This window comes from Crocuta crocuta, unplaced genomic scaffold, assembly GCF_008692635.1.
Source record: "Crocuta crocuta isolate KB4526 unplaced genomic scaffold, BGI_CrCroc_1.0 scaffold377, whole genome shotgun sequence".
In the NCBI taxonomy this organism is placed as follows: Eukaryota; Metazoa; Chordata; class Mammalia; order Carnivora; family Hyaenidae; genus Crocuta; species Crocuta crocuta.
The window spans coordinates 1,448,834-1,472,413 of record NW_027528209.1 but is presented as its reverse complement, the minus strand read 5'-3'; the positions used below and the strand labels follow the sequence as shown (position 1 = coordinate 1,472,413).

Below are 23,580 nucleotides of genomic sequence, written 5' to 3'. Positions count from 1 at the left end.
CATCCAATGTCCTTTGCGAAGAAAAACTGTTCCTGAGTCAGAAACGGGTCTGAGTGGAAGAACTACAGAAAATCTGTATGCTCTTCAAAGCTGCTGAACATGCACACATGTATAAATCAGTAGAGTAACAAAATACTGACATACTAAAAATATGTAAATCTTCAAGGAGGCAACTCATGACGTCTGTGAGGAAATAAGACTACTTCTATCAGAAAATAAAAGACTATGGACAGATTCTTTGATTCAACTGAAGTCACCAAGCTGAAAGTAAACCTGATGAAAAAAGCCGGTTCTTTTAAAACTCAGGAGTCCATCACACACAGATCTGATAAAATACAAACCAAAAGTATCTCAGGAATAATGTCAGGCTCGGGGCACCTGCGTAGCTCAGTCAGTTAAGCATCTGAGTCTTGACTTCGGCTCAGGTCATGATCTCACGGGATGGGATTCTCTTTCTCCCTCTCTCCCTACATGCACGAGCGCATGCGCGCTCTCTCTCAAAATAAACATTAAAAAAAAAAAAAGACTGATGTCAGGCTTCATAAAATCTTCTCAGAATGGAAAACGGCAGTACGGAAGACAGAGTCACGCCCACTATCATAGCCATCTTGAAGGAACGAAAAATCACAGAAGTGTAATGCTGGCTCAGGGTGTTAAGTTTTTATCAGACAAAAGCATCCACAATTTAAGGTAAGTTTGCATGGGAAGAAAAAGAAGTATGTGGCTACCTTTGTGTGCATAACACAAAATGACATGAAGGTGACCACTTGTTTCTGGAAGGGGCTTTGAGCTGGCGCTCCGAAAGGACTCCAGGTCTGTATGTTAACACCCCACATATCACCTGCCCCCTTTCCTAGAAACAGCATGCAGCCCTGAGCCCGCCAACAAGCAGAGACAGCTGTCCAGGACGATGGAGCCCCAAACACTCATCTTATCAACCCAGGGCTCCGGTTTAGGGCCCTAAAGCTAACTTTATGACTACTAAGAGTATTTTGGTTTTAAATCAGTACACACTGCCAAAGCAAGAGGTTAATACTTGATATTTCATAGTCTTAAAATCCCCTGAGTTTTAAGCTGTAAGCCTCATCAAAGGCACTTTGGAATGTACTGGAGTGCTTGTTTGCCTTCCCTTCCCTTCTTTCTCACAGATTCCTCTCCATGAGGCCATGGACATGTGAGAGGTTCCGAGAGTTCTTCAAATTGCCTTTACTGTCCTTACCTGCACTGACCTACATTACCTCTGAAGGCTCAATATCCATAGCTCTGTAGGTCAAGCTTCCTTTCGCCAGACTCAGCCACCCAAGGAAATCAAGAAGGCACTATGTGACTTTTCTAAACACTGGTAGGGGCTCCTGGGGGACTCAGCTTGGGGTTTGTGAGATTGAGCCCCACATCGGGCTCTCTGCTGTCAGCATAGAGCCCACTTCAGATCCTCTGTCCTTCTTTCTCTCTGCCCCTCCCCGCACATGCTCACACTCTCTCTCCAAAGTAAATAAACATTAAAAAAACACCACNCAGGCTCAATTCTGAGAGCAGAGAGCCCCATGTGGGGCTCAAACTCATAAACTGTGAGATCACGATCTGAGTGGATGTTAGACACTTAACAGACTGAACCACCCAGGCGCCCCAAGTACTAAACGTTATTTTAAATGAAGTTCATTTCATTTTGAGATCAATGGGAAGCAAGCAAATCACGGAGAAAACTAAAACACATCTGATACTAAGTAGCATAATTCTCTATAATTGAAACTACAAACGTTTAAAATGTACGAGAAGGCATATCACATACTATGTTATGTATTTATAGCTTTCGTAGTGTTTTCAGCTTTACACAAAAAAGTCTTCAAGAACTATCACAAAACCTAAGAATCTAGAGGTCACTGCCCACGAAAATGAAACTCAAGATACATAGTTTTTCTTTTTCCTGTTTGGTCAATTATTTCGCCAAGTATGAAACAAACCTGCCTGCCCAATTCTGGATAAGTGGTTAGGTTTTCCTGTATGAACAACCAACCGGTGAAACAAGGCCCCAGGACTTCTAACCAGGCACAAGAGAAACACGTATGCGCAACACAACCTGGAAACACTTGCTAGCAATGATGGATTTCAGTTATTAACAGATCAACAAGAGATGGATGGCGGTTTGCTTTTCTTAATCTACATCATCATCTAGATCTATTTAAAGATATGTGGCACACTAACAAACTTGGTTAAGGTTTCGATAAAATCACTAAAAATAATCTGCCCCCGTTACATTGAGTCTGTATCGATCAATAAAATCACTTGTACAAGGGAAGTACTGTTAAGTACTGACAATCCCAGCCATTAATATTATTTAACACACTGTTCACAATCTTTAACGAGAACAAAGAACGGTTTGTCTCGTGTTATAAGCAAGGCCTTCATAGTTACGGTGACTTCTCCAGGCTCCTATGGTGATTTGGTGAAGGCCACACCGTACATCCCTCTTTTCATGGTACGCCCCCCACCCCTGGTACACAAGAGCTTGTGCTTTACTTCAGGTGCATTTTAAAGGAAGTCCTTGGTAAGAAGCGAAGCCTCTATTATAGGACTGAGACTCAAAATTCTAAGGACCCGAGCTGTGAGGCACAGACCTTCTGTGCTGCACCCTGTCCGTTCACTCAGCTTCATCAAGGACATGACCCTCCCAGGGCTGGATGAAGAAAGAAATGTTCAATTATTCCTCCGCCAGAGCTGGAGGGCTAGGAAGAGACACATGCATCTATCTTAAAAGTACCAAAACAGAAGACAGCGGAAAAGGATGAAAATATCATACGAAAGACACATTGTCACCTTTGTCACTACCTATGATTTCATGAGTGAGAATGAAGAGGAGGAAACTCCTTTACGAAGTAAAACTAACGTAATGATAATGCCAGGATCTGAAACAGGAACCTGTTCCAAACTGAACCTCTCCCGTTCTGCCCACTGACTATCCTGGAAGTCGGTGACAGGTAGTGCTTTGCAGTTTTGCTGAGATAAAGCAAGAGGGAGCCCCTCTCTGGCAAGTCAACCTTGAAAACAGTAAAGCCTTGAATTTCAGCTCAGTTTCGTTTACTTTGTCCTTGTCAGCTCACTTGTGCCTGCCTTACGATGCTCAGGGAATGAGTAAAACAAAATACACACTTTGGGGGCTGTGGGGGCTGCACAGTACCCCCCAAAAGAATGTTAAGTGCTAGTACACTTCAAAGACATGAACCCAAAATGAAAATAGATCTAAAAAATGGCTGTGGGCCATAAAATTGACATTTTATGTAATGTAAGAGTAAAACAGCCAGTTTATAAGCGGTGTACAGACGTTAAAAAGTAAGTCTGTGAAGGAAAACTTCGGCACAGGGGGATACACTCAAAAGCAGTGTAAGAACACTGTGCGGTGACAGATGGTAAGCAAGCTTACAGCGGCGAGCACTGCGAAGTGTTTCAAACTGTCCGCTCACTGTGTTGTGTGCCTGAAAGCGATGTAACATCGTAAGTCAACTATACTTCAATCAAAAAAAAAAAAAAAAAGAAAAGGCAAGTGTGGAAGCAAGAAAACGGGATTCACAAAATGGTTTAAGGGTGTGTTCCAAGTCGCAGAGAAGCTGCTTCTTCAGTAAAAGAGGACATTTCTGAGACAACACCATGGTGGCACCAGACACTTAAGGGCCGGGCGATTCTGGCGGTAACTGGGACCCCATTCAAGCATTTTTGTGCAGCAACAGGTGATGAGGCAGCCCTGCAGCTATTTGCCCAACAATTACCAAAATAAAACTTCGGTCCATTCTCACTGCAGAATGGGGAAAATGAGACCAAGTTGCTGCAGAATCTTTAGAAGAGTAAAGAAGCTCACGAAGAGAGAAAGATAAAGATAGAAAGGGTGGGGGTGTCTGGGTGGCTCAGTCTGTTAAGCATCAGATTCTTGATTTTGGCTCTGGTCCTGAACTCAGGGTTTGTGGGTCTGAGCCTCGCATACGACTCCACCGACAGTGCAGAACCTGCTTGGGTTTCTGTCTCCCTCTCTCTCTGCCCCTCCCTCACTTGCTCTCTCTCTTTCAAAACAAATAACAATTAAAAAAAAAAAAAAAGATAGGGACGCCTGGGTGGCTCAGTCAGTTAAGCATCTGACTTTGGCTCAGGTCATGATCTCACAGTTTGTGGGTTCGAGCCCACGTCAGGCTCTGTGCTGACAGCTCAGAGCCTAGAGCCTGCTTCCGATTCTGTCTCCCTCTCTCCTGCCTTTCCCTCCTGCTTGTGCTATGTCTCTCTATCTCTCTCAAATGTAAAAAACAGACATTAAAAAAAAAAAGATAAAGAAAGTTTGGAAAATATTCCCAGGGGAATCAAGAAGCCAACCTACTTGGGAAGAAAATGTCTTCTTAAGCACGTTGGGGTGGGGAGGGTGGTGGTTGAATAAGGGTCAAAGGCAAATAAAAAAATATTATTCGATGTACCTCCTATGTACTGGCTAGGTAATTAAAAAAGAAAAAAACCAACATGTTTAGGTCATGATGTAACACTACTGTCTGGGAACTATCTTGAGGGAATGTCGAAGGTCTATTTTCCAGCCCATGTGCACGACAGGTGGCATTTTATAAAGCCTTCTGCTCCAGTACCAGCATGACCAGTCACTGGCGGCAGCGGGTGGGCCCTGTCAGAGATTACTTGAAAGGAGTACTATATATGGCTAGTACCAGAAATTTAAAAACGTGTTCTGTACTAAATTTTTAAAATTTATTTTAAATGTTTTTTGAATGATTTTATTTATTTTTGAGAGAGAGAGCAAGCAGGGGAGGAGCAGAGAGAGAGGGAGACAGGATCCAAAGCAGGCTCAATTCTGAGAGCAGAGAGCCCCATGTGGGGCTCAAACTCATAATTTTAGAATTAAACAGCAAAGATATAAGCCATTGTCTCTTCACCACATTAATAGCATCAAGGTTTCCTAAAATTTGGATTGTGAAAATGCGTGTCTAAGAAAAAGATCCATTAACAATGGTAAGCTAGAATCTACTAGAGATATATTTAAAATCTGGAAGATTTTACAGTGCTTACAAGATGATTTATGTTTCAGGTTCACACAGAGTAATAGTTCAAGATCAGGGAGGTATGCTGTTCACAAGGTGCTGCCCATTTAAAAAATAGGAAAATAAGGACGAAGACTGAGTTTGTGATACCAAAATTCTGATCAAAATTTTAGTGACGTTGTCTTTCATTTTTCTCGTTATTTCAATTTCTGTAAATTACTTATTAAAAAAATTACAAAAACAGCAAAAACGGCCCAATGGTTTCAAATGGTAAATGGTGATTACCATTTTTCCTGGGAAACCAAGAGTTTGAAAGTATTAGAAAAGGATGAAACAGATCCCCAAAGAAACATCCAGGCAGATTAGCTAAAAAAAAAACAAACCCAAAAACCAAAAAACAATTTCTGAATAGCTATACTTCTCCCCTCTTCCTCCTACTGAATACAACCAAAACATTTTATCGGACATTGTATCTAAGGTTGAGGGAAGAAATGAAACCTGCTGGCACCATGGTGAATTTTATCTTTCCTGAGATTTCATTTTGCTTCACATATCTCGACGTGCAGCAGAAAAAGCTGGCAGCCAGGGAATATCAAGAGATGCAAATAAAGCTACAATAAAAGCCCATTTCCTTTAGTAAAAAGACTGTAAGAGAGATAGCCTGGTAAGAGAGAAAACTTTTAAACACTGATTGCTCTACTCAACCCAAAGACCACAGAAAGAACAGTGGGTCCACTTCCACTCAATCCAGTGAAAGCCTAGAAGGAAGCATAGGCTTCCAACCTCGTGAGATTTCAATGGGGCACTCAATGCCAGGGTGGCATCAGAGACGGCCAGGCAGGGAGCCAGGACTCTCAGTGCCCCAAGCCAGTAATGTGCCCCGTCCAAAGGGTCAGTGGCGACCAAGGGGAAGCTGGGACTCTCATCCTCTTAGCAGTAATGAAGAACACCCTTTCCACCCCAGGTGTCCACCAAGGCCAAGTGCGAAATCGGGTCTTCTACCTTCACCTGGCAGAAATGAGATAAAGTCCCCCCAACACTCCCCCAGGGTGAGCAGTATCAGAGAAGGCCAGCCAAGAAGGGAAGTTTAAATAAGATCAAAGTCTCATCACATAATACAAAAATGTCTAGGAATCAACCAAAATCATTCCTCATATCAGACCCAGGAAGCTCTCAAACTGAATAAAAAAGGCAATCGATAGATGCCAATACTGAGAAGACCAAGATGTTAGAATGATCTGATAATGACTTATAAGGCAGCCATGATAAACATGTTTGAGCAAGTAATTATGAACACGTTTGAAACAAAAGAAACAAACAAAAACTCAACAAAGACATATTTGAGTCAGCGAAGAAATAAGAGCTATATAAAGAAGAATCAGTGGGAGAGAAAAAGTCTGAAAAAAGCCTAGAAGAAGGCCCACGTCTCTGTAGGACTACATCAAACATACACACACACACACACACACACACACACACACACACACATACCAAAACAAACAACAAAAACAACAGCAACAAAAACACAACACATGTATCCTTATTATCACAGTCCTGGAAGGGGAGGAGAAAGTGGAGAGGAGAAAAACACGAGAACTCCAAACAGAAAAAATCCAAAGCAATACACACCAAAACACATTATCATTAAGTTTCTGAAAACTATTGACAAAGATAAAATCTTGAAAACAGACATCTTAAAACCTCATCTTATGTACTAATGGAAAACGGTAATATGACAGTCGAATTTTTTTTTATCAGAAACTAGAGAAGCCAGAAGGAAGGGGTACAATATTTTCCAAGTGCCCCCCGCAAAAAAGGACCATCAACCCAGAATCCTAGATCTAGAACGATCAGATGTGAAGCATCATAAAATCCTTGCGCTCAGGAGACTAAAGAGAACAGGCAACTATGACAAGAACAGATACAAACTAACAGAGAAAGGAAAATGCAAAGAGAAAAAGGAGGGGGGCGCGTGGGAGAAATCAGCCACCAACCCAAAAGCAGGCAAGAATTGCAAAAGCTCACAAAAGAAGGGGCCCAGAGAGAAAGCAGGGATGTTTGAACTAAGCTCAATCATCGGAGCAATCATAGAAATGTAAGTGGGAAATCTGAACACACCTTTCTTCCTACAGATCAAAAAGCCACGTTTGACTGAAGAGCACACTTAACAAGCTTCATTTGCTTATATATAGCTCAGTGTACTCAAGAATTAGAGAAGACACGTTTTCAAGCACACATGGTCAATTTCAATAAAAGCTTCATGCACTAGTGGAGGCGTCAAAAATGTAATCCTCTGGTCCATCGCAGACTACTGGCCCAAGGGAACATGATACAATATTGTACATGTTAAAAAACAAATGAGGGGCAGGCTGGTCAGAGAATAGGGTCTTCTGATCACAGAGTTCTGTGTGTGCTTTAGGACAAACCCCACACCAGCTGTGGAACTGTTTTCTTCAAGTGAACTTTTCTTTTTATTTTTTTTTAATTTTTAAATGTTTTCTTTATTTCTGAGAAAGAAAGAGAGAGACAGAGTGAGCAGGGGAGGGTCAGAGAGAGAGGGAGACACACAATCTGAAGCAGGTTCTGGGCTCTGAGCTAGCTGTCAGCACAGAGCCCGGCACGGGGCTCAAACCCACAAACTGTGAGATCGTGACCTGTGCCAAAGTTGGACGCTTAACCAACTGAGCCACCCAGGCACCCCGAGTGAATTTTTCTTTAAGGCATTTCTTCCTGGCTGAGATTATCCTTAATCTTGATTTCTATGAGCCGCTCCCATAGTTGGGTCTATCTCCCAACACTCACTGGAGAGTTAACTGTTGTTCCCTCCCTATGAACAAGATGAAAACATAAACCGCTGTTGTGCTTAAGTAAATGACAAGAGATGTGGGTCCCTTTCTCAGAAACATAAATCTCACATTACTGTGACAAGTGACTCATGCGAAGTTCCCATGAAAGATCTTTGACTAAGAAGCCAGGCCAGCTTGCGATTTCATGCTGCTACCGAAGGCCACAGAGGGACACGCCCATTCCACCGGGCCATGGTGCAACCTCAGCCTTGCCCACTGTTTGTTTTCTTTTCTCAAAGAGTATGTATCTTTATCTCTGACATACTGAAACGTTGCCAGCTGTGTCTGAGCCCCGGAGGGCTTCTGTCGTTCTCTGTTTTCAGCCCTTGGAGCACCTGGTCAGCGTCAAGGCCCAGAGCCTCCAGTTTGGGAGAATGTTCAACTGTTTTTCCTTTGATGATTTCCTCCCCTACATTTGTATTTTCCCCTCTTCGTTCTTTGTGGGACTCCGGGACGTTAGACCTGGTTAGGTCCTCTATGAGTCTTGTCTTTCGTTAGAGACTTGGTGTAGTTTCCCCACTAGACAGCAGCTATGGAACTTTCCCAGTTGGAAGACACAATGAATCCTAAGAATTCTTTTTTTAAAAATGTTTTTAATGTTTGTTCATTTTTGAGAGAGAGAAAGAGAGAGAGCATGAGCTGGGGAGGGGCAAAGAAAGAGGGAGACAGAATCTGAAGCAGGCTCCAGGCTCTGAGCTGTCAGCACAGACTTGGATGCGGGGCTCGAACTTATGAGCTTTGAGATTATAACCTGAGTTGAAGTCAGATGCTTAGACTGAGCCACCCAGGCGCCCCCTGTAGGATTCTAACTATGCAAGTTACAGATTTAAAAAATTCCCAATCTATCAAGGGAGATGGGGGTGGATAGTTAATTAAATTGTGATAGTTTATGGTTATAAGGACCTTTCTTTTACAATTATTCATATAGCCTTAACTAAAACTATGTCAAGTCTGAAAAATTAGAAAAATCTACAATGCAGCTTGAAAAGAGTCTCTTGAGAGTTAAGAAACTAAGATTTCAAGACATCTCTTTAAGTAATAAACTCCAGGAAGTGAGGCAGTTTTCGTAACCATACTGGACCTCAACTTCTCCATCTCTAAAGTAAAAGAGCAGCATGCGCCACCTTAGGGAATGGTGTTGCACTTAGCCATGGTCCAGAATGTACTAGTTGATCTCTGGACAAGTGGAAGAGGTGTTTTCTGTGAGGGCTAATCTGCCTGTTCTATGGGGGGCAAACTGGCTAGACAGATAATTACAAATGTAACTGAAGGGCAGGAGGCAGGCGGGACTAGCTAATGTCCAAGGTCACAGGGAGCTTTAGATGCTATGACTTTGGGCTATGACTACTCTCTCAGCTTTATGGGCTAGAACAGGGCCATCCTGTACAGCTCATGCAGACTGTCTTATTCTCCTCCCCCACTTTTTAAGTTTATTTATTTATTCGGAAAAAGAGAGAGAGAGAGACAGAGCGAGCGAGTGAGACAAGTTGGGGAGGGGCAGAGAGAGAGGGAGAGCGAGGATTCCAAGCAGGCTCTGCACTGCCAACACAGAGTCCGATGTGGGGCTCGAACTCACAAACCATGAGATCATGGAGACTGTCTTCCTCCTCAAGAGACTTACACACCAAAAATTATCCCAGAATGAAGTGTAACCCAGGATTTTCATTTCACTTGGGACTGATAAAGCGTTCCCACTCATCTTTGCAACTTCCACCTAGCTCCCACCGCCTGCAAAGAGAATCAGGTAGAAGAGAGAGAAGAGAACGCTCCTTCAACTCCCTGGGGACTGAAGTGACAAGAAAATGAATATCAAAGGCACAACAGGAACCAAGCCCTCTCGGTCCCTCAACCACATCTTTCAAGCCCTATTTCTGAGAATAGAAAATTCCAAGCTCAATTTGAGAGTCACTGTAAACTCTTCTCGGTGCCAGATGATTTTATCTGCATATTTATATCCAAAGTACAAACAACTTAAAATGTTTACACTAAGTAGTAATGGAAGTCATGTGTCAAAGACAATGAGAGAAAAGAGAGGAAAGCATTCTTCACTACGAAAGCTTGAAGATATACAATATCCGTGGAAAATCTGGCTTATGAGTAAGAATGCACTGTTTACCTATTCCGTTTAATTACAGAGCACATGAATTTCTACGCTTTGCATACACAACGTCTAAAGTCTCGTGTTTTGGTGTTTTAGTTTGGTTTTACTCTGCGACGCTGCCAGAAGCTTGGGAGCACTCACAGTTCCACGTACGGAGTCCCAGGGAACACAGCCACACGTGTTCCTGTCCTTTGTGATCCCCCTTCCCTTTAATCGCCCACTTCCAGGGGGAGGCAGTGAAAACAAGCAGGCCCAGAGCAAGAGAACAACAACAGTCAAGACGGCCCTCCTCAGAGGCTCGCAAGGTGTCCAGCAGGTCAGCTTTCCTCGGTGAACACCATCAAGGCCAAGAAAACTATATGCGGCCACCAACAGGCTCTTGGCAACTCCCTAGGGGGGGAGAGTGAGGTGAAACCTGCGGTGACAGCTTCTCTTCCACTTGTAACCAAGAGCGATTCAGGCACAACCACCCGGGAAAGCTCTGTCGTGGAAACAGTGTGCTGGCTTCCCAGAGCCTGCAGCCACCTGCCTGCACAGAACCCACCTCGGGGTTAAAGGTGTGAGGGGTTACAAGGTATTTTTCATAAAAGGGACGGTAACGGCGGCTGTTTCTGTGATGTAACATGTCTTAGATGGATAGATCATGACGGCGAATCCACAACTCTCAGGGGAGGTCCAGCTCTGCTCTTCCTCGTCCTCCCGGTCACGCTCACCTGAGTCATTCCCATGCATCTGCCTCTCAATTGTTCAGTGTCCTGGCTGAACACCGGACCTGTGCCATCCCTGCCCCTGCCCTGTGTGCTGCTCTTTGGATTAACAACTCCATGAAATATTCATCTGAGCCCTTTAGCCTTTTATATTTAAAAACGGAGAGAAGCTGACACCGGTCCATCCTTTCCTTTGCTTTTCCTGTCACTTAGGACAAGCGTTTTATTTCCTTCAATGGTTCCACTTGCTCCTCTCAGCTGCACAAAAGGGCCTCCTAATGCATTCTTTTCCAAAACCACATTCTAATATTCAAAGAAGCCGGCACTTCATCAGACACAATTCTTACACATTCGTTCTCAACTTGATTCCATAGACGGACTGGTTGGGCCCAACAAAAATTCAATTTCTCTATGTCCTCAACACCCAAAACTAAGACTAGGAATGCCATGGGAAAGCAATAAATCTTGGAAAGAAAACAAAAAGCAAAAAGTAATTCATAGTGCTGAATTAAAACACGGACAGATTTGCCTTACATCAGTTTTAACCTTGATACTAAATTTTCACTTCCTTGATCCACATAACCAATTTCAAACATAACTTCATTAAAGCTAAAAGGACCAACCAATGATATATTTATAATTTTAAGCTTTCTTTATTTTAATCTAGAATGTTTGATTGCTTGATATACTTTGTATCTCACCCGTAAGTTCTGAGAAAAAATATCAAGACATAAGTTTATTTACACTACATTTTATTAACTGAGGATCTAAACACATCTTACCTGTAAATATGTTTCCAAGCCTTGCCGTCGCTGCTCCAAGACTTTTGGGACCCAGTTCCTAACATGTTTAGATGGGATTTCTGGAGTTTTTATACATTTCTTAAGCTATAAGATAAAAACAAAGAAAAAAAAAACAACAGAAAATGTCTCAATGATAAAGACATTATTTGAAGAGGAAAGGCAATAAAAGAAAACGAGTCACAGTTATCTCCAATAAAAAGATACAAGAAAGTATAATCACACTGAAATTTTGTTAAAAATTTCTTTACTTAGTTTTCCTAAATGAGTAGGTTTAAGGACAAGGGTTTTATGGTTTTGGTACTTTTTGCTGTGGTTGTGTAACACCAAGTATTTCAGACTGCAATTATTTTTTTTCCAAAAGCTCAGTGAATGCATTATAATGGAGGTAAAGATATTTATAATTTTCAAAATCAATTTATATAATGAAAGTTTGCTCAGAAGAAGTAAAGTCTTTCTACATATTATTTCAAATGAAAGAGCAATATAAAATGCAATGTTTCTTTTTAAAAAATTTTTTAAATGTTTTATTTTATTTTATTTTTTTCCCAGAAATCTCTACTCCAGTGCCCACAGCACACAAGAAGAGAATCAAAACAAATAAGTCCAAAGAACTGGAGATGTTTTATTTTATTTTTTGAGAGACAGAGACAGAGCATGAGTGGAGGAGGGGCAGAGAGAGAGGGAGACTCTCCGAAGCAGGCTCCAGGCTCCGAGCTGTCAGCACAGAGCCTGACACAGGGCTCAAACCCACGAACATGAGATCATGACCTGAGCCGAATCGGACGTTTAACCAACTGAGCCACCCAGGCGCCCCTAAAATGCAATGTTTCTAACCACGTTGCTGGAAACGCCATGTGAACTAGATCCCACCATTTAGAGAGTTTCTCAAAAGACCTACAATAGAATGAACTTAAGCTTTCTAAAACAGAGAGACTGATCCCTCCAATGTTCTTAAGAATTAGGTCCAAATTCTGTTCATGAAAAATCATGGCTCTCAGCTAAGCCTTTCAGGGCAGCAGTTTAAAGGGACGACATACATAAAGAAAAATTCTACTGGAACTTGAGTTAGAGCTGCCTGTGGGAGGTTTATCATACCATGAGGTCAATATCCTAACCTGTGAACATCACCTTACATAGCAAGGTACTTTGTACAGCGGTCTTCAAATGGGACAACTCTCCTAGACTACCTGGGTGGGTTCCACATAATAACAAGATCCCCTATAAGAAGGAAGCAGGAGGGTCAGGGTCAGAGAGACCCTGGAGATGCTACGTGGCTGGCTTCGATGACAGTGGGAGGGTTGAGAGCCCAGGTGACCTCGAGAAGCTAGAGAGGAAAGGGGTTGGAGGCTGCCCTCCAGCCTGGTGAGGACCTGATTTTAGCCCAGGGAAACTCCTTTGGGACTTCTCACTGCAAGAAGGAGAAGAAAATAAGTGAGTGCTGTTTTAAGCCCTAAGTTGGAGCTAAGATTTTACAGCAGCAACATGAAACCAGTACACAGACTCAAATGGAATGAAGGGTAACGTTCTAATTAAAAACTTGGAAAACCTACTGAGACTGTGGTGGGAAGCCAGAGCTGGTGCTGGAAGTAAGAATATATAGATTAAAGGGGCACCTGCCTGGGTGGCTCAGTTGGTTAGGCGTCTGACCCTTGATTTTGGCTCAGGTCATGATCTCACGGTTTGTGAGACTGAGCCTTACGTTGGGCTCTGTGCTGACATCTCAGTGGCTACTTGGGATTCTCTGCCTCCCTCTCTCTGCTCCTATGAGTTCTCATGTGCGCTCTCTCTCTCTCTCTCTCCCTCCCTCTCGCTAAAATATAAATAAATATACATTTTTTAAAAAACACGCAGATTACGATCTGCTGAGTGAGGGACATAAGCCCTGAGCATCTGAGGTCCCAGTTTGGGGAAATGAACCCCATGGGCTTGTTTGGAGCGAAGGCATGGTTTCATTATACCCACAGAAAGGAAGGAGAGTCAGAAGGTTTATTAGAGACACCAGAAACGAGGTAGGGTTGGCAGGTCATGAACAAGCAGGAGATAAGGGAGCAGGGCAGCAAGCACCTGTCACTTACAGGTGGTGGGGATGGAGGTCACTACCTTTCCCAGGGCTCAACTCCAAATGGTTATTTTAAGAGGTGCCGGGAAAGCAAAGCAGGGATTTATGGATGGAATCCTGAACTCAGGTCCTTACCTAAATGTCCAGATTCTAGTGTGAGTAGGGTTATCATACTGTAAAATGCCTAGACAGCAGCTTAGGGGGTCATAACTGTTTCTCAAAGTTTCAAAAACTCAGACAAACAAAAGTTTTTTCCTCACACATGGCTCCTTTACTACTCATGCAAATAAAGAGCATGATAATCACTAAGAAAGGGCACACAGAGCCTAGCAGCTCAAACTATATTTAAAAAAGGCGTTCTCAAATATAAGAATATATTTACCATTAGCCAAAAAAGAAACAGTCTTTGTATACTGCCCGGATCAGCACGTCCAGTTCGAAACGGTTAGGCTGAGCCTGTGTTTGCCCAATCCTCCCGACCTCAAGCGCCATGAAAATAATGTACAAGAGCTTCTGCGTTATCAGGAACAACAACGTATTCTACTAAATTCAGCCCCAAAGCCACATTTCCTAAACCCCTCTGCAGAGAGTGGAAGACAGTGGTAATAAGAAGTCACTGAGGTCTTTTCAGTTTTAAAATGGAACAGGGGCGCCTGGATGGCTCAGTCGGTTAAGCATCCAACTTTCGGCTCAGGTCATGATCTCACGGTTCGTGGGTTCGAGCCCTGCGTTGGGCTCTGTGCTGACAGCTCAGAGACTGGAGCCTGTTTCAGATTCTGTGTCTCCCTCTTTCTCTGCCCCTCCCCTGCTCACACTGTCTCTCTCTCTCTCTCTCTCTGTCCCTCTCTCTCAGAAATAAATAAAAACATTAAACAAAAATTTTAAATGGTACAGACTCAGGGTGACTGCTCAGGTGGTAGAAGTGTGTGACTCCAGATCTCAGGTTGTGAGTTCTAGCCCCACATTGTGTGCAGAGATTAGTTTTAAAAATAAGTAAAATGTTTCTAAAAAAAGGAACAAATGCAGCTGGCTTGTACCTTCTGTCCCACTGCACCCCACACCCGTCCACCACCACTTCCTTCCTGCACAGAATGTGACCATGATGGCTGGAGCTTCTGCAACCATCTGCCACCATGAGGCAACTTTGAGGTCAGAGGACGGGGATTTAAGACGACTGAGCAGAAAGGAAACAGGAGTCAGGTGCCTGACAGCTCCTGGAACTGGCTCAATAGCCCTGGACTGTCCACTTCCAGACTTGTTTTTTGAGAGGAAAAAAATAATTCATTTTTTTCTTGAAGGTTATAGGTATTTGGACTTCGTATTTTATGTACCTGAATTTGATCCTGATACACATCCAAAAAAGAAGGAAAGGGAAGGGAAGGNCATCTGGGCATCCCAGGCCCAGAGAAACTATCCATCAAGGTTGGAGCAAAGGTGAGCAGATTTGGAGAGGGGATCTTCTAGAAGAAGGTTGATTCCATGAAGTAGACAGTATGGGGAAGATGAAGACATGTAGGAGTTGTTAAAGGACGTTATCTTTTGTCTATTAGAAAAGATAAGTTCTAGGGGAAGCAAGAGCCCTGAAGGTGGCCACGGAGCAGATGACACGCCTACGTGTTATTGGAGCTGGTAGACACTCCTGTCTTCCTGGGGCTTGGGTACCAGGAATCAGACAAGAANAAGGAGCTGGAGCAGGAGCACTGTAAGCAGACGCAGCAATGGAGAGGCAGGGCCAGCCTGGCGTGCAAAGCACAGCACGGAGGCTCAGGCTCAGAGAGGCGGCGGCGTCGCACACTGTACAGCCCTCGAGGCTAAGCAGGAAGGTGCATATCATTTTATTTATTTATTTGTTCATTTTTTAATGTTTATTCCTTTTTGAGAGAGAGAGAGAGAGAGAGAGAGACAGCACAAGGGGGAGAGGGGCAGAGAGAGAGGGAGACACAGAATCTGAAGCAGGCTCCAGGCTCTGAGCTGGCTGTCAGCACAGAGCCCAAAGTGGGGCTCAAACCCACGAACCATGAGATCATGACCTGAGTTGAAGTTGGACGTTTAACCGACTGAGTCACCCTGGCGCCCCCATATCATTTTAAATGGAAAGTTCAGTGAATATCTTGAGCAAGGGCATGGCTTGATATAAATCCACTTTAAGGAGGTCATGCGAGTTAATAATAATCGAGATGCGCTATAGTGGGGCTCTTTTTCCTGACAGAAATGCAGAAGCAGCTCCTGGAGTGACAGCAGCTATACTGTAACTGGAAAAGTGAAAGACACGTGCTGAGATAAAGATGGTAACGCTGAAAGACCAAAAGGAGCTTGGAATATGGATACTGTAAAATGGCAACATCAACTTGGACTGTCTGCTTTTAGTTTTGTTGCAAGGTGGGAATCTTCTCCCACTTGTTTAAGAAATCTAGTCAAGTTCCTATTATATCCAACCAAAAATAATCCTGGCATCAAGGAATCCATTGTTTAGTTTGGGTGATTTTAAGTCACAGATGCCCACGAGGCACTCAAATGGACATAAAGGGTAGGCAGGTGGATAGGAGTCTGTAGATCTGGGCATCGGGATACATANGGGGGGGGGGGGGGGGGGCAGCTCTCCACTGGCACAGATGGGGAAAAACTGCTGTGATGGGAGAATCCGAAGGCAGCTCCCAAGCTCCCTGTGCCTACAAAATGCCTTCCCGTGGGCTCAAACGGGATCAGGGAATGTGGTAGAACAGCCATTCCCTCGATGAGGTTACTTTTATGAGACCCAGTCCTAGCACACAGACTCGTGGCTTTGCCATGTTCCAACCACATGGCACAGATGCTGAGATCAACCCTTGGCCAATAGTCCGTAAGAAAAAAAGGGGCCTCAGTCCCATAACAGCAAGAAACATAGTCTCATCTCAACAAGCTTGGAAGGGGATGCTGACCCCAGATGGGACCATAGACTTGGCCACACCTGGATGCCCACCTCATGAGACCATAAGCAGAGAACCCAATACACCTGTGCCTGAACTCATGCCCCAGAGAACCTCCAAAATGATATACTTGTCTTGTTCTAACCTGCTGAGAGAGTGGCAGTTCCTTGCGCTGTAACGGAACACGGACACAAGGGCTAAGATTTCCAATTCTGAGACGCAGGACAGAGAAGCAGGCAGGCACTGAGCAGGGGTGAAAACGCACATTCAGACAGGAAAGGGTTCCAAGAAGGAGGCATAGTCCCTGCCCAGCGAGGCTGGGGAAGTCTGACAGTGGGTAAGGAGGGAGTCGGAAGGGAGAAAGCAGAGCCTCCTCTTTCAAGGAATTCTGCCAAGAAAGGAGAGTAATGGGGCAACACGGGAGGGAAGCAGGGAGTCAAAGGTGGGTTTTATTGTGTTAAATGGGAAATACTGGACCATGCTCATTTATTTATGAGACTGATCCAATATTGAGGAACGAGAGAGAGACAGAGAGAAACCATTTATGATTGTCTGTACAGGAATAAACATATATCTCATCTCTACACCATTTGAGGTATTTCTCAAACAGAGACACAGCCAAAAATGCTCAATTATTCTGTGGTAATAAGCTTATTTGGTTACCATTTAAACCTCAGTAAAGTTCCTTTAAAACTGTTGAATCGTGACATTTCTTACATTGTAAAATAGAAAATCAACTCCATTATCTCCTTTTTTTTTTTTAAATCTCGAAGATAGAGCACTGAAAACACTTTTCCTTTTTATTTATGTCAGGAGTACAGAGGAAGCCGATCATCATAGCTGCAGGGACCTGTGACAGCGTTTGTAGGTGAGTAATGAATTGCTTTAGATGAGGAAAGACAAACCCAACACAATATGTTTCCAGCAGGGCTCAGCTGCTCACAAGATAAATACTCCTCTGCCACTCTGTCGGATGATTAACTGTGCCAGCCATGCTGCGTCCGGCCACATGGCCTTTTTGATCCACACGGATAGCCACCAGATTCCGTGATACTGCAGGCACAATCCCCTCTGCCTGGAGTCATCTTTTCGTTTTATTTTTTTAATTTTTTAAAAGTAATCTTTATGCCCAACGTGGGGCTCGAACTCACGTCCTCATAATCAAGAGTTGCACGCCCCACTGACTGAGCTATCCAGGCACCTCTCCTTAGAAAAGTCTACTCAGACTCCCCCCCGCCACACACACAGATGTCCCATGTTTACACTGGTGACAGTGCCAATCTCCCACAGAAAGGAACACAGATACTTTTCCCAAGCACATAAATAAAGAGCTGGAAATGTAACCAAAAGGTTAAGGAAAGAAGTGGGGGGCCTCTGGGGTAAAATTCCGTCTTTCACTCCACACTGGAACCTCTCTATCCTTAGGGCTCCCTCTAGAAGCACTGCACAAGGCGCTATATTCCTGGTGTGACCTCACAAGGCAGTTTTGGCTCTTCTGAAATAGGTGCTTCATTAACTTAAATATGAGAATGTCATATTTTATTCAAGCCAAAAGTAGGCAGCAACAAGATCGAGGACAGTTAATTTTGTAACGAATCAGCACTGTATCTCTCTTAAACCTCTGGGCTGGAACTGAAAGTGAACAGTGGGGAAGGCATGGAAACTGCGCTCCACACTTGGCCACGCGGGGCAGGACTTCCTCCCCACGCCCGTGACCGTGGGCCTGGGGAGGTAACGCTGTTCTCAAGGACCACCATTTAAAGTGGTAACTTGCTTGTCTATAAGGGATGCAGGCAGGTACCCATGGGGCAGAGGGAAAGCTCGTACGACCTTCAGCCTCTCCCTATCACTACATTCGGGCCTCAACGGTAGGGAGGAAACCCTGTAACTTTCTTTTAAGAAAAGGATACGAGGCTAAGCGTGAACAAAGAAGAGAGTGGGGGCCTGCCTGGGCTGCCGTGTGGTGTGTGGGTGCTGGTCCCATCGGGGACTAGGCAGCTACAAAGGAATCACTGGCATAACCGGGGATGGAAATTACAGTGAACGCAATTCCCACAAGAGAAACTATTTGTTTTAAGCCAAAACATTCCTCCAGTTAATTCATAAATATGCAGAATGTCCTCCAAACATCCCATTTGCCAACTACTTATTTAACGCCTAGTATGTGTCCAATGCTAACAGGCGGTGAGGAGGATCCAAAAGATAAGGCATGGTCCCTACTTGTATATTTTTTAAAAAATATCTTCTAGTTAGACAAGACTGAGAGACTACTAAATTTAATGATCTCTTAGATGTTTTAATTTCAAGTAGAAATGTCTACTCTAAAGGAACAGGAGGAGGTACCTGACTGGTCAGGTGGTAGAGCAGGTGACTCTTGACATTGGGGTCATGAGTTTGAGCCCCATGCTGGGGACGGAAATTACTTTAAAAAATTAATAATAATATAAAGGAACAGGAATTCCAAGAACAAAGACCTGAGGGAATAAAAGAAACTCACATGAAAGAAGGAGAACATGAAGCTATTTTAGTTTGGTTGGAAGAGACGAGAACACAGAGGGCAGGCCACATGGCCCGGCAAAGACAGACAGGAAGTGATCTTCATGCACGGGGGATGAGTGGGGAGACTAATTTGGCCGCCACAGCTGTTTTCTCATGAGAAAGTGAGAAATAAGGTCAACTAGAAAAGGAGTTTGTGGTTGACAGACCAATGGTCCCTCCCCCCCACCTTCCCGCAAAAGATGTCCACGATCTGATGCTCAGAACCGGAGACTGTGTCACCTCACCTGGTAAAAGAATGGGCTTAAGTCAAGCACCTTGAGATGGAGGCATTAGCGTGGGTCACACAGGTACAGCCAACGGAATCTCAAGGGAGAGGCAGAAGTGTCACCATCAGAGATGGCAGAGGCGGGGACAGCAGAGGGGATGATAGAAACAGAACCTGCAATGACCTTACCACTGGCTTTGGGGATGTGAGAGGCCACAAGCCACAGACTGCGGGCAGTTTCTGGAAGTGAGAAACGGCAGGGCAACGGGTTCTTCTCCCAGAGCCTCCCAGGAGGAACGCGGCCCTGCCGACGCATAATACTCGTGTGTGGCTTGAAGTCACTATGTCTGTGGTGACTGACCCTACCAGTAACTAGAAACTAAGAGAGTTTCATGTTACCAGTTGTGAGGGTCAATGTCGATGACATGGCTGACAACACTGACCCATTTCAATGTATTTGCACCAGAGAATGATGACAATGGTGCTTTAGGGAAACTGATCTGTAGCAGAGAATGAATCAGAAGACAAGGATCAGAAATGGTTAAAGCAGTACTTAGAAAATTACTAAGACTCTCGGGAGGGAAGAGGAGAAGAGGAAAGGGAAAAATTAAATGGGGCATATTATAGAAACTTGGAAGAATGAATCAACAGGACTTGGTGACACTCTGAATACAGGAGTTAAGAAAAATGGTGGAAAGATCCCTGAGGTCTCAAACCTTGTGGCTTCAGTACACGTGATGGGCAGAGGGTGGGTAGGGAGAGCTGTCCAAGAGATGCCTCTAAAAATATAACCACAATATAGGAACTGTCAGGCTTTCAGAGGCACTGAGGTCACCTGGGATGCTAATGATTTGAAGAGCAGATTACTGGGGTGCCTGGGTGGCTCCATTGGGTGAGCGTCCAACTCCTGATTTTGGCTCAGGTCATGATCTCATGGTTCGTGAGATGGAGCCCCACACGGGGCTCTGTACTGAGGGCGTAGAGCCTGTTTGGGATTCTCCCTCTCCCTCTCTCTCTCTGCCCCTCCCCGACTCATGCTGTATCTCTCATAATAAATAAAGAAACATTTTTAATAAATAAATAAAAATAGAGGGCAGATTACTGGGCTCCATCACCGAGATTCTAATTCAGCATGTCTGGGGATTTCACAGAATCTGCACGTCACTCACTACTATTCTGATACAGGTGGTCCCAAGTGCCCACTACGAAAAATACCAATCTAGAAGAGTTAAGAGAAAATGGAATAAGATACTCGTCACAGCTCTGGAAGAAATGTCTACTATGACTCAGAATCTGAAAGAGTGAAAACTGACATAACAGAAAACATATACATTTAAAGTTTTTGCAAATTAAAATAAATATCACAGCCAAAAGCCAAAAAAATACTTTCTGCAAATAGCTAAAATTTTATTAGCAGGCCACTCAAACTAACAGGTAAAAACAAATGAGATCCCAGCACAAAGACCAGTCCAAAAACAGGGAATAAAACTTCTTTTTTTATTTTCATTTTTATGCTTTTTGCTTTCTTTTCTTTTTGAGAAAGAGAGAGGCAGAGAGAAACAGAGCATGAGTGAGGGGGAGGGGCAGAGATAAGAGGGAGACACAGAATAGGAAGCAGGCTCCAAGTTCTGAGCTGTCAGCACAGAGCCGACGCGGGGCGTGAACTCATGAACCACGAGATCACAACCTAAGCTGAAGTCAGATGTTCAACCCCACTGAGCCACCCAGGCACCCCGGGAATACAACCCCTAAACAAACTTAAGACACATCCAATGAAAACAGCAGCAAGGTAACATACATTGCTTGCTAAGTAAATAAATATTATTTTGGGGGGTAATACTCAAAATACAATGAGATTTTGTGTTACTTTCCAATGTGCTGTTTGCATTTTAAATCTGCTATAACCATCCTGAAAAATAATTTGGTAGGATATATACAAATCCTTTGACAGAGAAAGGTGCTTTTGCAATCTAGTGTAAGGAAACTACCTTGAGTATGGAAAGTATTATATCTAATGAAGGCCATCAATAATTGGAAATTTACCATGTGATATACAGTCTCATTTTGTTCATAAAATAATCCTATGACGTTAGTACTGTAATTATTCCCATTCTACAAATGGGGAACGTGAGACACAGAAAGATCTCACAACTTGCTCTATGAACTTGACAGTCAGGAGGAGGTAAAGGTAGACTCAGGAACATTCTGCTTCCAGAGTCTACACACTCAATTCTACACCATAATTACCACCATTCAGGAACATGGTTAGCCTAGCAGCATGTGCTTTACTAAAAAAATTGAAGAAAAGAGGGACATGTGGTTGGTTCAGTCGGTGGAGTAATCGGCTTGATCTTACGGTTGTGATTTTGAGCCCCACACTGGGTATGGGGAATTTTTAAAAATAAAATCCTAAAAAAAAAAATTTCAAGAAAAGAAGGAAAGTAGCTATTATGGTAGGATAGTAGAAATACGTGTGGCTAACAATGGCTTATTTACCCTGTGCCCAAGCTTTCTGCGACATTTAGCTTTATAGTGTAAAAATTACTGGAAAGGGGAAAAAAAACAGTAAACAAAAAAACAAAAAATACCTCCTGTTTCTAAAAAATAGAATGAAATCCTAAGGAAAGTGTAAACAAAGGGGATAGTGTTTTTGTATAGGGGCGCCTCGGTGGCTGAGTTGGTTAAACATCTGACTCTTGATTTCAGCTCATGCTTCAGGTCATGATCTCACAGTTTGTGAGTTCGAGCCCCACATTGGGCTATCCACTGACAGTGTAGAACCTGCTTGGGATTCTTTCTCATCCCTCTCTCTGTCCATCCCCCTCCCTGGCTTGCACGTTCTCTCTCTTTCTCTCAAAAATAAATAAACTTTAAAAAAATAAAATTATAGGGGTGCCTGGGTGGCTCAGTCGGTTGGGCCTCTGACTTCGGCTCAGGTCAGGGTCTCATGGTACGCGGGTTCGAGCCCCGCATCAGGCTCTGTGCTACAGCTCAGACCCTGGAGCCTGTTTCAGATTCTGTGTCTCCCTTTCTTTCTTCCCCTTTCCTGTTCACATTCTGTCTCTCTCTCTCAAAATAAATAAACATTAAAAAATTTTTTTAATTATTAAAAACACAATTATAAAATTGGGAGAATAATCATCACGAACTTTCTTTAGACAACCAGATGAGCTGTGAATTGGGGAACAATCTCAGTTTCTGCCGCAAAATTAGCCTGACAATAACCAGGAAGAAGTTTTGTGTCTGAAGACCACAGAAGAGCTATGCGCCTATTATTCGAAAGATGCAAAGCACCCTTTAATAGCTTATATATCATTTATGCAAAACTTGGGACACTGGCCAAACACTTTTAACAAGTAAGAAATACAATATAATATGTCAGAAAAACCAGGACACTAGCAACAGAGCAAATTGCACACACTGCAGAAACAATAGGGTATTTCAAGAAAACTACATAATAGACTTGACTGAATTTAAAGGGAAAATATTTTCGATAAAAATATAACACCCAAAGGGCGCCTGGCTGACTCAGTCGGGGGAGCGTGCGACTCGTGATCTCAGGGTTGCGAGTTCGAGCCCCACACAGGGTGTAGAGATCGCTTAAAAATAAAATCTTAAGATGAAATCACACTCAGAACCCATCACAAAACTCAAATATGGAAATTGGAGGATCAGAATGTAATAAAAGGGTCAAGTTGTAGAACATGCAGCAGTGATCAGTAGAGCTTGTGTATTCTGAGTAAATTTTTGGCTGATTTCAATCCTTAACATGAGCGTACAGTCAAGAGGACAGATTTCTGGTTTTTGCACACCCTAGCACGATATACACTTAACTAGATTCCATGGCAACCTTTTAGCCAAATCTAACGCAGTCGCAATGGGATAAGGAAAGGAGACATTGGGCAGCTGCTTTCTGCCCTACCACACAGAGGCAAGTCAATGTGCAACTAAAACTCGGCCTCACAGAGCTATTTTTATCTCTGTGTTCCAGCCAGGAGGTTTGAAATACGCAAAATTGAGACGTTTGAGAATTTCTACTCTCTCAACTCTGGGAGGCCTGATGATACGACTGTAGGAATAGCCAGCCTTCTTAACAGAACTGCAGAAATTGAGGCAAGAATCCCGGAAAGCCTAGGAATATTTTTCCGACTCTGCGTATCTAAGAACAGCCTATAATCACCAGGGAGAAAATAAAATCCTGTTGGAGAAGAGAACAGAAGAAACGACCCTGCCCTGGTCGGAGGCATGGCAGGCTCCCGCTGGGGGCGGGCCTAATTGGCAGTCACCCAGCTGTGCCTGGGGTGGAGCTGCTCCCGGGAGTATGTGCTGGGGACAGCTGGGTTGTGTCGAGGTCATGGTGAGCTGGGAGGTTA

The 23,580-nt window shown here is 43.6% G+C and overlaps 1 protein-coding gene across 1 annotated transcript in view; it reads right to left on the bottom strand.

The window, feature by feature from the left end:
• SNX24 (sorting nexin 24) overlaps positions 1-23,580 on the bottom strand; it is a 139,056-nt gene that overhangs the window by 42,666 nt on the left and 72,810 nt on the right. The window contains exon 3 of the mRNA XM_077753011.1: positions 11,458-11,562. Coding sequence (XP_077609137.1) covers positions 11,458-11,562 — 105 coding nt within the window. The remainder of the gene's footprint in view (positions 1-11,457; positions 11,563-23,580) is intronic.